The 14,586-nt window shown below is 39.6% G+C and overlaps 1 protein-coding gene across 1 annotated transcript in view; it reads right to left on the bottom strand.

Annotated features, from left to right (window-relative positions):
- Nucleotides 1-274: 274 nt before the first annotated feature.
- RMND5A (required for meiotic nuclear division 5 homolog A) overlaps nt 275-14,586 on the bottom strand; it is a gene marked incomplete in the record, with an annotated part of 255,383 nt that continues 241,071 nt past the window's right edge. Inside the window, 1 exon segment of the mRNA XM_053704282.1 lies at nt 275-1,097. Within this exon segment, the coding sequence (XP_053560257.1) occupies nt 1,034-1,097 (64 nt within the window).

Here is a 14,586-nt window from a genome sequence, read left to right as displayed (position 1 = left end):
AGGAGGGATCATGTGACCAGCTTTGCTGGGCTCTTTGCCATTTCCTGTTGGGGAAGAGAATATCCCACAAGTAAGGATGACGCCGTGGACCGGACACACCTATGTTGGAGAAAATTGCAACATATATTAATCATTTTAAACCTGTGATGTGTGCAAGGCTTTTTGTCAATAATAGCTCCCAGAAAAGTTTAAAATGTTAATCAAAGTGTGCGTGTTTATAAACATACAAAAACCCTACATGGTCTAAGGATACACCTCATCAACCTATAGAGCATTCCTAGATAAGAATTTTATTTTATTGAATATTCATTCACACAAACATTTGGTGATCATTAAAGCACAATATAATTTTTCATTCTAGCAGCAAATAGCTCTTCACTCTTCTTTAAATTAGAGACAGTGGGTTTATTTACATTACTTTTGTGTTAAGTTGTACAGCAGGAAAAATTTTCTGTGAAAGAAAACTCTGAATAAAACAGCCATTTCTTTTAGCAAAGAAAAAAAAAAAAAGGAGGAAAAAAAAATACAAGTAACCTCTATATCCACTATTGTATTTATCATACTTCTCTGTAGTAAATGTTTACTTTAGTTATATACACCATACAAGGTAATAGAACTCACAACATCTCTCTATATTGACAATTATCAATAAGATGACAAGGTATGGGCAGAATAGTAAGTACACAAGGGTGATTTCTTTTTGTAATTAATTGTTAAAAAGTTATGTTTTGCTTTGCAAATACAAAAAAAACTTGCATTATATGACCACCACTGGTGCTGCCAGCTTGGTCACACATATAAAGACCAAGATTGCAGAAAGGTTCCAGTAATACATCTCTTCAGCAAAACATCAATGCTATTAATTTAACTTTGAATTGCCATGCTTACAAATTTGGCAACATCTCTGTAGAACTGGCTTAACCTAATCTTGATCTTCTCTGCTTACAGCAGAAAAAGGAAAACAAACTCTCCTCAGCTTTCTTCAAATACATCTTAAACTCCAAAAGGCCACCAAACAAAGGAATCCACTTCTTCAGAAGAATATCTGTTTGGCATCCCCTGGACTCTGCTCCATAGGGCAGTATGGGCATTTTAATCTGTTAGGGAGAAAAAGATATATGAATACAAGACCATATCTACTAGTATATTAAAAGAAATACATAACATTTATACTAAGCAATACATCAATCACTTCATACTCTGTAGTAGTGGGGTATAAAAACAATATTTGCTTACCTGATAAATTTCTTTCTTTCCGGATATGGAGAGTACATAATGTCATTCCAATTATTAGTGGGGAATATCACTCCTGGCCAGCAGGAGGCGGCAAAGAGCACCACAGAAAAGCTGTTAAGTGTCACTCCCCTACCCATAATCCCCAGTCATTCGACCAAAGGGAAATGGAAAAAGGAACACCACAAAAGTGTAGAGGTGCCTGAGAGTAAGTAAAAAAGAACTGTCTTAATTAAGGGTGGGGTCGTGGACTCTCCATATCCGGAAAGAAATTTATCAGGTAAGCATAAATGTTGTTTCCTAAGATATGGAGAGTCCACAACGTCATTCCAATTACTAGTGGGAACCAATACCCAAGCTAGAGGACACGGAATGAATAGGGAGGGAGCACAAGACAGGCAGACCAAAACAAAAAGGCACCACCGCTTGTAGAACCTTTCTCCCAAAAGAGGCCTCAGCCGGGGAAAAAAAGTTTAAAATCTAAAATTTAGAAAAAGTATGCACAGAGGACCAAGTTGCAGCCTTTAAAATCAGTTCCACAGAAGCTTCATTTTTGAAAGCCCAAGAAGAGGATACAGCCCTAGTGGAATGAGCTGTAATTCTCTCAGGAGGCTGCTGACAAGCAATCTCATAAGCAAAACCAATTATACTTCTCAACCAGAGTGAAAGAGAAGTAGAAGTAGCCTTCTGACCCTTACGCTTTCCTGAGAAACAAACAAACAGGGCAGAAGATACTTAGTCGCCTGTAGGTAGAATTTTAGAGCACGCACAACATCCAAGTTATGAAACAGATGTTCCTTATAAGGAGGAGGATTGGGACAGAGAAAAGGAACAACAATTTCCGGATTAATATTTCTATCAGAAACGACTTTCGGAAGAAAACCATATTTAGTATGAAGAAATGCCTTATCTGCATGAAAGAGAACGTAAGACGAATCCCACCGCAAAGCTGAGAGTTCCGAAAAACTGAGCAGAAGAGATAGCAATAAAAAACAAAACCTTCCAAGATAACTTAATATCTATAGAATGCATTGGCTCAAACGGAGCCTGCTGCAAAAAACTTTAACAAGCTTAAGGCTCCAAGGAGGAACAACAGGTTTAAACACAGGCCTTATTCTGACCAGGGCCTGACAAAAAGATTGAACATCTGGCACATCTGCCAGACCCTTATGTAAAAGAATAGATAAAGTAGAAATCAGACCTTTCAGAGAACTGACTGACCATCCTTTCTCCAGACCTTCCTGGAGAAAAGACAAAATCCTAGCAATCCTGACCCTACAAAGATGACATCTTTACTAGGTCTGCATACCAGATCCTGCAAAGCCATGCAGGAGCTATTAGAATTACCGACGCTCTCTCCTGTTTGATACGAGCAATGACTCGTGGAAGGAGCGCAAACTGAGTGAAACAAGTATGCTAGACCGAAAAACCAAAAGAACCGTCAGAGCATCTGGCAGAGCGGCCTGCGGATCTCGACCTTGAACTATACCTTGGAAGCATGGCGTTCTGCTAAGACCCCATCAGATCCAATTCCGGCACCCCCAATTGGGGGTTAACCTGGAGAACACCTCCGGATGGAGAGCCCACTCCCCGGGATTAAATGTCTGTCTGCTCAGGAAATCAGCTTCCCAGTTGTCCACTCCTAGAATGTGGATGGCAGATAGACAACAATTGTGACCTTCCGCCACTGAATAATCCGAGCCACCTCCTTCATAGCTAAAAAAACTACAAGTTCCTCCCTGGTGGTTGATGTAAGCCACTGAGGTGATGTTAAACACAAAACAGAGGGGGGCCTCATATAAAAAATGCCACCAGCAAGAAAACATAATTTATGTAAGAATTTACCTGATAAATGAATTTCTTTCATTTTGGCAAGAGTCCATGAGCTAGTAACGTATGGGATATACAATCCTACCAGGAGGGACAAAGTTTCCCAAACCTCAAAATGACTATAAATACACCCCTCACCACACCCACAATTCAGTTTAATGAATAGCTAAGAACTGGGGTGATAAAGAAAGGAGCAAAAGCATAAACAAAGGAATTGGAATAATTGTGCCTTATACAAAAAAATCATAACCACCATAAAAAGGGTGGGCCTCATGGACTCTTGCCAATATGAAAGAAATGAATTTATCAGGTAAATTCTTACATAAATTATGGTTTCTTTCATGTAATTAGCAAGAGTCCATGAGCTAGTGACGTATGGGATAGCAATACCCAAGATGTGGAACTCCACGCAAGAGTCACTAGAGAGGGAGGGATAAAAAATAAAGACAGCCAAATCCACTGAAAAAATTAATCCACAACCCAAATCATAAGTTTTAATCTTATAATGGAAAAGAAAAAAACTGAAATTATAAGCAGAAGAATCAAACTGAAACAGCTGCCTGAAGAACTTTTCTACCAAAAACTGCTTCTGAAGAAGAAAAAACATCAAAATGGGAGAACTTAGTAAATGTATGCAAAGAAGACCAAGTTGCTGCTTTGCAAATCTGATCAACTGAAGCTTCATTCTTAAAAGCCCAGGAAGTGGAAACTGACCTAGTAGAATGAGCTGTAATCCTCTGAGGATTTACCCGACTCCAAATAAGCTTGATGAATCAAAAGCTTTAACCAAGATGCCAAAAAAATGGCAGACGCCTTCTGACCTTTCCTAGAACCAGAAAAGATAAATAGACTAGAAGTCTTCCTGAAATCTTTAATAGATTCAACATAATATTTCAAAGTCCTCACCACATCCAAAGAATGTAAAGATCTTTCCAAAGAATTCTTAGGATGGGGACACAAAGAAGGCACAACAATTTCCCTACCAATGTTGTTGGAATTCACAACTTTAGGTAAGAATCTAAATGATGAAAAATCAGAAAAAGGAGACTCACAAGAAAGAGCAGATAATTCAGAAACTCTTCCAGCAGAAGAGATGGCCAAAAGAGACAACACTTTCCAAGAAAGCAATTGAATGTCCAAAGAATGCATAGGCTCAAACGGAGGAGCCTGTAAAGCCTTCAAAACCAAATTGAGACTCCAAGGAGGAGAGATTGATTTAATGACAGGCTTGATACGAACCAAAGCCTGTACAAAACAATGAATATCAGGGAGTTTAGCAATTCTTCTGTGGAATAAAAAAGAAAGAGCAGAGATTTGTCCTTTCAAGGAACTCGCAGACAAACCCTTATCCAAACCATCCTGAAGAAACTGTAAAATTCTAGGAATTCTAAAAGAATGCCAAGAGAATTTATGAGAAGAACACCATGAAATATAAGTCTTCCAAACTCGATAATAAATAGTTCTAGAAACAGATTTACAAGCCTGCAACATAGTATTAATCACTGAATCAGAGAAACCTCTATGACTAAGCACTAAGCGTTCAATTTCCATACCTTCAAATGTAATGATTTGAGATCCTGATAGAAGGTCTGGCCTTAGTGGAAGTGGCCATGGTTGGCAACTGCACATCCGAACAAGATCTGCATACCAAAACCTGTGACCCCATGCTGGAGCCACCAACAGTACAAAGGATTGCTCCATGATGATCTTGGAAATCACTCTTGGAAGAAGAACTAGAGGCAGAAAAATATAGGCAGGTTGATAACTCCAAAGAATTGTCAATGCATCCACTGCTTCCGCCTGAGGATCCCTGGACAGGTACCTGGGAAGTTTCTTGTTTAGATGAGATGCCATCAGATCTATTTCTGGAAGCCCCCACATCTGAACAATTTGAACACACACATCTGGGTGAAGAGACCACTCTCCCGGATGTAAAGCTTGACGACTGAGATAATCCGCTTCCCAATTGTATATACCTGGGATATGGACCTCAGAAATTAGACAGGAGCTGGATTCTGCCCAAACAAGTATCCAGGATACTTCTTTCATAGCTTGAGGACTGTGAGCAGAAGTACTATCTTCCGTAGGAATAGTTGTACGTTTAGCAAGAGTAGAGATGGCCCCATCAACTTTGGGGATCTTTTCCCCAAAACTCCAATCTATCAGTAGGCAAAGGATACAATTTTTTAAACCTTGAAGAATGAGTAAAAGAAGTACCCAGTCTATTCCATTCCTTAGAAATCATATCTGAAATAGCATCAGGAACTGGAAAAACCTCTGGAAAAACTACATGAGGTTTATAAACCGAATTTAAACGTTTACTAGTTTTAGTATCAAGAGGACTAGTCTCCTACATATCTAATGCAATCAACACTTCTTTTAATAAAGAACAAATATACTCCATTTTAAATAAGAGGATTTGTCAGTGTTAATATCTAAGGCAGGATCCTCTGAATCAGACAGATCCTCATCAGAGATAGATAAATCAGTATATTGTCGGTCATTAGAAAATTTATCAACTCTATGAGAAGTTTTAAAAGACCTTTTACGTTTATTAGAAGGTGGAATGGCAGACAAAGCCTTCTGAATGGAATCAGAAATAAATTCTCTTAAATTTACAGGAATATCCTGAGCATTAGATGTTGAAGGACCAGCAACATGTAATGAACTACTACTGATGGAAACATTCTCTGCATGCAAAAGTTTATCATGACAACTATTACAAACAGCTGGAGGAACAGTTACCACAAGTTTACAACAAATGCACTTAGCTTTAATCGCATCAGATAGCCCATGAAAGAAGGCGGCAACAAGGGCTTCATTGTTCCAACCTACCTCTGCGGCAAGCGTACGGAACTCAATAGCATACTGAGCAACACATCTTGTACCTTGCTGAATGGAAATGAGTTGTTTAGAAGCAGAGGAGGAGCGAGTCGGAACATCAAATACCCTTCGAAAGGAGGCCACACATTCAGCGTAATTTGAAATCACAGGTTTATTAGTCTCCCACAAGGGATTAGCCCAGGCATGAGATGTGTCAGAGAGTAACGAGATGAGAAATCCAACCTTAGCTCTGTCAGAGGGAAACGCCTGAGGTAACATCTCAAAGTAAATGCCCACCTGGTTCAAAAACCCTCTGCACTGAATAGGATCGCATCCATATCGCTGAGGTAGAGGTGCAGGACCGGACATGCTCCTGGTAGGACTAGGTGCAGCAGCGGAAACAGGAGCAGCCATAACTTGCGGGACATTTTGGTCCAAATGTGCAGTGCAAGTCAGCAGGGTTTGCAGGGCTAGTGCAAATTGATCCAAGCGGTGATCCTGTACATCCATCCTGGAAATGATGGCAGGTAAAGGTGGATAATTAGCAGCATCAGGATTAATGGCCTTTGCGTAATGTCAGGGTGCCAGGAATCAGACTGAGACGAGAAGTGCAAAATTAATCACACCTTTAATAGCAAAAAATAATAAAAAGTCCACAAGTCAAATAACAAGCCAGGAGTCAAAACCAGAGCTGGTAGTCAGACGAACCGAGTCAGGAGCCAAAGCAAATAGTCAGACGAGCCGCAATCAGGAACAAGGAAAACAGCAGAGACAGGAACAAGCCAGGGATCAGAAACCAGGAGGGATGTCAGGCAGCCAGGTAATACACAGTAACTCTCACAAACAGGTCTGAGACAACGCAAAGGCAAAGCATACTGAACAAAGGCCCTTTAAATAATAAGTGAAGACATCACAATTCTGAGACTGCATCCTGTCTCACATGGATGATGCACACCAGTCTGGCCATAAAAGGAAGTGCAGGAAATGAGCAGCATCCCCCACAATGCACCATATTCAGGAAGAGAGGTGAGTAAAATGGCTGCCAGCAGCACATGGCAAACACAACAGGGAAAAAACCCTGAACGCAGTTCAAGAATGCCTCTCTTTTTACCTGGTCTGCAGATAATTTTGAGAGGTGGAATCTGCCCCTGGGATGGAAAGTTTTGAATTCTTTTTTGTAACCCTGAGATACTATGTTCACAGCCCAAGGATCTGGGACATCTCGTATCCACGCTTGACAAAACAGGGAAAGTCTGCCCCCCAACTGATCCGATCCCGGATTGGGGGCAGACACTTAATGCTGAAGGTTTCTTTGATTGCTTCCCCTTATTCCAAGATTGATTGGGCTTCCAAGAAGACTTGGACTGTTCCTGCTTGTAAGAGAAAGACTTTTGAAGTTACGAAAGGAACGTAAATTATTTTGATATCCTTTAGGTCTGTTGTTCTTGTCTTGTGGTAGAAAACATAATTTATGTAAGAACTTACCTGATAAATTCATTTCTTTCATATTGGCAAGAGTCCATGAGCTAGTGACATATGGGATATACAATCCTACCAGGAGGGGCAAAGTTTCCCAAACCTCAAAATGCCTATAAATACACCCCTCACCACACCCACAATTCAGTTTAATGAATAGCCAAGAAGTGGGGTGATAAAGAAAGGAGTAGAAAGCATCAACAAAGGAAATTTGGAAATAATTGTGCTTTACACAAAAAATCATAACCACCATAAAAAGGGTGGGCCTCATGGACTCTTGCCAATATGAAAGAAATGAATTTATCAGGTAAGTTCTTACATAAATTATGTTTTCTTTCATGTAATTGGCAAGAGTCCATGAGCTAGTGACATATGGGATATCAATACCCAAGATGTGGAGTCTTCCACTCAAGAGTCACTAGAGAGGGAGGGAATAAAATAAAAACAGCCATATACCGCTGAAAAAATTAGTCCACAACCCAAAAAAAAAAAAAAAAGTTTTTTTTCTTTCAATTGGAAATAAACTTAAGTCAAAAGCAGAAGAATCAAACTGAATCAGCTGCCTGAAGAACTTTCCTTCCAGAAACTGCTTCCAAAAAAGCAAATACATCAAAACGGTAGAAATTAGAAAATGTATGCAAAGAGGACCAAGTTGCTGCTTTGCAAATCTGATCAACTGAAGCTTCATTCTTAAAAGCCCACGAAGTGGAGACTGATCTAGTAGAATGAGCTGTAATTCTCTGAGGCGGGGCTTGACCCGACTCCAAATAAGCTTGATGAATCAAAAGCTTTAACCAAGAGGCCAAGGAAACAGCAGAGGCCTTCTGACCTTTCCTAGGAATATATAACAAATAGATTAGAAGTCTTCCTGAAATCTTTAGTAGCTTCAACATAATATTTCAAAGCTCTCACCACATCCAAAGAATGTAAGGATCTTTCTAAAGGATTCTTAGGATTAGGACACAAGGAAGGGACAACAATTTCTCTACAAATGTTGTTAGAATTCACAACCTTAGGTAAAAATACAAAAGAAGTCAGCAAAACCGCCTTATCCTGATGAAAAATCAGAAAAGGAGATTCACAAGAAAGAGCAGATAGCTCAGAAACTCTTCTAACAGAAGAGATGGCCAAAAGGAACAACACTTTCCAAGAAAGTAGTTTAATGCCCAAAGAAAGCATAGGCTCAAATGGAGGAGCCTGTAAAGCCTTCAGAACCAAATTAAGACTCCAAGGAGGAGAAATAGAATTAATGACAGGCTTAATACGAACTAAAGCCTGTACAAAACAGTGTATATCAGGAAGCATAGCAATCTTTCTGTGAAATAAAACAGAAAGAGCAGAGATTTGTCCTTTCAAGGAACTTGCAGACAAAACCTTATCCAAACCATCCTGAAGAAACTGTGAAATTCTAGGAATTGTAAAAGAATGGCAAGAAAATTTATGAGAAGAACACCATGAAATGTAAATCTTCCAAACTCTATAATAAATCTTTCTAGAGACAGATTTACGAGCTTGTAACATAGTATTAATCACTGAGTCATAGAAACCTCTATGACTTAGAACTAAGCGTTCAATTTCCATACTTACAAATTTAATGATTTGAGATCCTGATGGAAAAACGGACCTTGAGATAGTAGGTCTGGCCGCAACGGAAGTGGCCAAGGCGGGCAACTGGACATCCGAACCAGATCCGCATACCAAAACCTGTGTGGCCATGCTGGCGCCACCAGCAACACAAATGATTGTTCCTTCATGATTTTGGAAATCACTCTTGGAAGGAGAACTAGAGGCGGGAAGATGTAAGCAGGATGATAACACCAAGGAAGTGTCAGCGCATCCACTGCTTCCGCCTGAACATCCCTGGACCTGGACAGGTATCTGGGAAGTTTCTTGTTTAGATGAGAGGCCATGAGATCTATCTCTGGAAGACCCCACATCTGAACAAACTGAAAACACACATCTGGATGGAGGGACCACTCCCCTGGATGTAAAGTCTGGCGGCTGAGATAATCCGCTTCCCAATTGTCTACACCTGGGATATGCACCGCAGAGATTAGACAGGAGCTGGATTCTACCCAAACAAGTATTCGAGATACTTCTTTCATAGCTTGGGGACTGTGAGTCCCACCCTGATGATTGACATATGCCACTGTTGTGATATTGTCTGTCTGAAAACAAATGAACGGTTCTCTCTTAACATAGGCAAAAACTTTAGAGCTCTGAGAATTGCCTCTTGAGATTTCCAAACCCCTTGTGCTGTCAGAGATCCCCAAACAGCTCCCCAACCTGAGAGACTTGCATCTGTTGTGATCACAGTCCAGGTTTGCCGAACAAAAGAAGCCCCTTGAACTTAAACGATGGTGATCTATCCACCATGTCAGAGAGTGTCGTACATTGGGATTTAAGGATATTAATTGTGATATCTTTGTATAATCCCTGCACCATTGATTCAGCATACAAAGCTGAAGAGGTCTCATGTGAAAACGAGCAAAGGGGATCGCGTCTGATGCTGCAGTCATGAGACCTAAAACTTCCATGCACATAGCCACTGAAGGGAATGACTGAGACTGAAGGTGCCGGCAGGCTGCAACCAATTTTAAACATCTCTTGTCTGTTAGAGACAGAGTCATGGACACTGAATCTATCTGGAAGCCTAAAAAGGTGACCCTTGTCTGAGGAATCAAGAAACTCTTTGGTAAATTGATCCTCTAACCATGTTTCCAAAGAAACAACACTAGTTGATTAGTGTGAGATTCTGCAGAAAGTAAAGACTGAGCTAGTACCAAGATATCGTCCAAATAAGGAAACACTGCAATACCCTGTTCTCTGAATACAGAGAGAAGGGCACCCAGAACCTTTAAAAAGATTCTTAGAGCTGTTGCTAGGCCAAATGGAAGAGCAACAAATTGGTAATGCTTGTCTAGAAAAAAGAATCCCAGAAACTGATAATGTTCTGGATGAATCGGAATATGAAGGTATGCATCCTGCAAGTCTATTGTGGACATATAATGTCCTTGCTGAACAAAAGGCAGAATAGTCCTTATAGTCACCATCTTGAAAGTTGGTACTCTTACATAACGATTCAACATTTTCAGATCCAGAACTGGTCTGAATAAATTTTCCTTCTTTGGGACAATGAATAGATTTGAATAAAACCCCAAACCATGTTCCAGAAGAGGAACTGGCATGATTACCCCTGAAGACTCCAGGTCTGAAACACACTTCAGGAAAGCCTGAGCTTTTACCGGATATGTGAGAAAAAAATCTTCTCACAGGAGGTCTTACTCTGTATCCTAATCAATACCCTTGAGAGACAATGCTCTGAATCCATAGATTTTGAACAGAATTTATCCAAATATCCTTGAAAAACCTTAATCTGCCCCCTACCAGCTAAGCTGGAATGAAGGCCGCACCTACATGCAGACTTAGGGGCTGACTTTGGTTTCCTAAAAGGCTTGGATATATTCCAATCTGAGGAAGGCTTCCAATTGGAGGCAGATTCCTTGGGGGAAGGATTGAATTTTTGTTCCTTATTCTGACGAAAGGAACGAAAACAGTTAGAAGCCTTAGATTTACCCTTACATTTTTTATCCTGAGGCAGAAAAACTCCCTTTCCCCCAGTAACAGTTGAAATAATAGAATCCAACTGGGACTCAAATAAATTATTACCTTGGAAAGAAAGAGATAGTAATCTAGATTTAGATGTCATATCAGCATTCCAAGATTTAAGCCACAAAGCTCTTTTAGCTAAAATAGCTAAAGACATGGATCTAACATCAATTTTGATAATATCAAAAATAGCATCAAAAATAAAATGATTAGCATATTGCAGTAAGCGAATAATGCTATATAAGTCAGAATCCAATTCCTGTTGCGCTAAATTCTCCAACCAGAAAGTTGATGCTGCCGCAACATCAGCCAAAGAAATTGCAGGTCTAAAAGATGACCTGAATATAAATAGGCCTTCCTTAGATAAGATTCAAGCTTCCTATCTAAAGGATCCTTAAAGGAAGTGCTATCTTCCATAGGAATAGTGGTACGTTTAGCAAGAGTAGAAATAGCCCCATCAACTTTGGGGATCTTTTCCCAAAACTCTATAGATTTTACTGGTAAAGGATACAATTTTTTAAACCTTGAAGGAATAAAAGAAGTACCTGGCTTATTCCATTCCTTTAGAAATCATATCAGAAATAGCCTCAGGAATAGGAAAAAAAACCCGGAGAAACCACAGGAGGTTTAAAAACAGCATTTAAACGTTTATTAGACTGAACGTCAAGAGGACTGGTTACCTCAATATCCAAAGTAATTAACACTTCTTTTAATAAAGAACGCATATACTCTATTTTAAATAAATAAGTATATTTGTTAGTGTCAATGTCTGAGGAAGGATCTTCTGAATCAGATAGATCCTCATCAGAAGAGGATAAATTATTATGTTGTTGGTCATTTGAAATTTCATCAACTAAATGAGAAGTTTTTAGACCTTTTACATTTATTTGAAGGTGGAAATGCAGACAAAGCCTTCAGAATAGAATCAAAAACAAATTCTTAAAAATTTACAGGTATATCATGCACATTAGAAGTTGAAGGAACTGCAACTGGCAATGTACTAATACTAATGGATACACTATCTGCAAGTAAAAGTTTATCATGATAACTAATACAAATGACATTTCGGCGAGATAATTTCTACAATTTTACAACAAATGCACTTAGCTTTGGTTGAACCAATGTCACGCAGAAATGTTCCAGTAGAAGCTTCTGAGGCAGGATCAGGTTGAGACATCTTGCAAAATGTAAAATAAAAAACATATAAAGCAAAATTATCTATTTCCTTATATGACAATTTCAGGAATGGGAAAAAATGCAAATAGCATAGCCCTCTGATAGAAAAAAACAAGAGGCAAACATCAATGAGGTATTGAAATAATAAAAAAGTTAACCGGAAATGACACTCTCGCGTCACTAATGACGCAACAGTGTGAAAGTTCTCGGCGTCAAGTATGACGCCGGAAGTGACGAACTTGCGTCATAGACTTACTTTTCCGCGCTAAAAAAAATTCGCGCCAAGAATGACGTAATAAAGTTTAGCATTTGTCGCACCCGCGGACCTAATACCGCCTGCAATTTGTAAAAAGTAGTCAATTGAAAAAAAGACTAAACCCCAGGTAAGAAATAAATTCCATATTTATAAGATGTTTATATTCCCCAAATATGAAACTGACAGTCTGCAGAAGGAAATACATGAACCTGACTCATGGCAAAAATAAGTACAATACATATATTTAGAACTTTATATAAATGCATAAAGTGCCAAAACCATAGCTGAGGTGTCTTAAGAAATAAAAAACATACTTACCAAAAGACACCCATCCACATATAGCAGATAGCTAAACCAGTACTAAAACAGTTATTAGTAGAGGTAATGGTAAATTGAGAGTATATCGTCGATCTGAAAAGGGAGGTAGTAGATGAATCTCTACGACCGATAACAGAGAACCTATGAAATAGACCCCCTTTAGGGAAATCATCGTATTCAAATAAGTGATACTCCCTTCACGTCCCTCTGACATTCGCTGTACTCTGAGAGGAATCGGGCTTCAACAGTACTGAGAAGTGCATATCAACGTAGAAATCTTAGCACAAACTTACTTCACCACCTCCATAGGAGGCAAAGTTTGTAAAACTGAATTGTGGGTGTGGTGAGGGGTGTATTTATAGGCATTTTGAGGTTTGGGAAACTTTGCCCCTCCTGGTAGGATTGTATATCCCATATGTCACTAGCTCATGGACTCTTGCCAATTACATGAAAGAAATAGACAAGGCAGATATTTGACCCTTTAGGGAGCTTGGCGATAAACCCTTCTCCAAACCGTCTTGGAGAAAAAACAGAATTTATGCTTACCTGATAAAATTACTTTCTCTTGAGTGTATCCAGTCCACGGATTCATCCTTTACTTGTGGGATATTCTCCTTCCCTACAGGAAGTGGCAAAGAGAGCACACAGCAGAGCTGTCCATATAGCTCCCCCTCTAGCTCCACCCCCCAGTCATTCGACCAACAGTTAGGAAGAAAAAGGAGAAACCATAGGGTGCAGTGGTGTCTGTAGTTTAAACAAAAAATTTTACCTGACTTAAATGCCAGGGCGGGCCGTGGACTGGATACACCGCAAGAGAAAGTAATTTTTCAGGTAAGCATAAATTCGGTTTTCTCTTGCAAGGTGTATCCAGTCCACGGATTCATCCTTTACTTGTGGGATACCAATACCAAAGCTTTAGGACACGGATGAAGGGAGGGAACAAGACAGGTACCTTAAACGGAAGGCACCACTGCTTGCAAAACCTCTCTCCCAAAAATAGCCTCCGAAGAAGCAAAAGTATCGAATTTGTAAAATTTGGAAAAAGTATGCAGTGAAGACCAAGTCGCTGCCTTACAAATCTGTTCAACAGAAGCCTCATTTTTGAAAGCCCATGTGGAAGCCACTGCTCTAGTAGAATGAGCAGTAATTGTTTCAGGAGGCTGCTGGCCAGCAGTCTCATAGGCCAAACGGATGATGCTTTTCAGCCAAAAGGAAAGAGGTAGCAGTCGCTTTCTGACCTCTCCTCTTACCAGAATAGATAACAAACAAGGAGGATGTTTGTCTGAAATCCTTAGTTGCTTGTAAATAGAACTTTAAAGCATGATCTACATCAAGATTGTGTAACAGACGTTCCTTCTTCGAAGAAGGATTAGGACACAGAGAAGGAACAACTATTTCCTGGTTAATATTCTTGTTAGAAACAACTTTAGAAAGAAAACCAGGCTTGGTACGCAAAACTACCTTATCTGCGTGAAACACCAGGTAAGGTGAATCACACTGTAAGGCAGATAATTCTGAAACTCTTCGAGCAGAAGAGATAGCTATCAAAAACAAAACTTTACAAGAAGATAACTTAATGTCTATGGAATGTAAAGGTTCAAACAGAACCCCTTGAAGAACTGAAATAACTAGATTTAGACTCCATGGCGGAGCCACAGGTTTATAGACAGGCTTGATTCTGACTAAAGCCTGAGCAAACGCTTGAACGTCTGGTACCTCTGCCAGACGCTTGTGTAAAAGGATAGACAGAGCAGATATCTGTCCCTTTAAGGAACTAGCTGACAATCCTTTCTCCAATCCTTCTTGGAGGAAAGACAATATCCTGGGAATCCTAATCTTACTCCATGAGTAACCCTTGGATTCAC

Source organism: Bombina bombina, chromosome 2 (genome assembly GCF_027579735.1).
Source record: "Bombina bombina isolate aBomBom1 chromosome 2, aBomBom1.pri, whole genome shotgun sequence".
Taxonomy (NCBI): Eukaryota; Metazoa; Chordata; class Amphibia; order Anura; family Bombinatoridae; genus Bombina; species Bombina bombina.
This window is presented reverse-complemented; position numbering and strand designations above follow the sequence as displayed.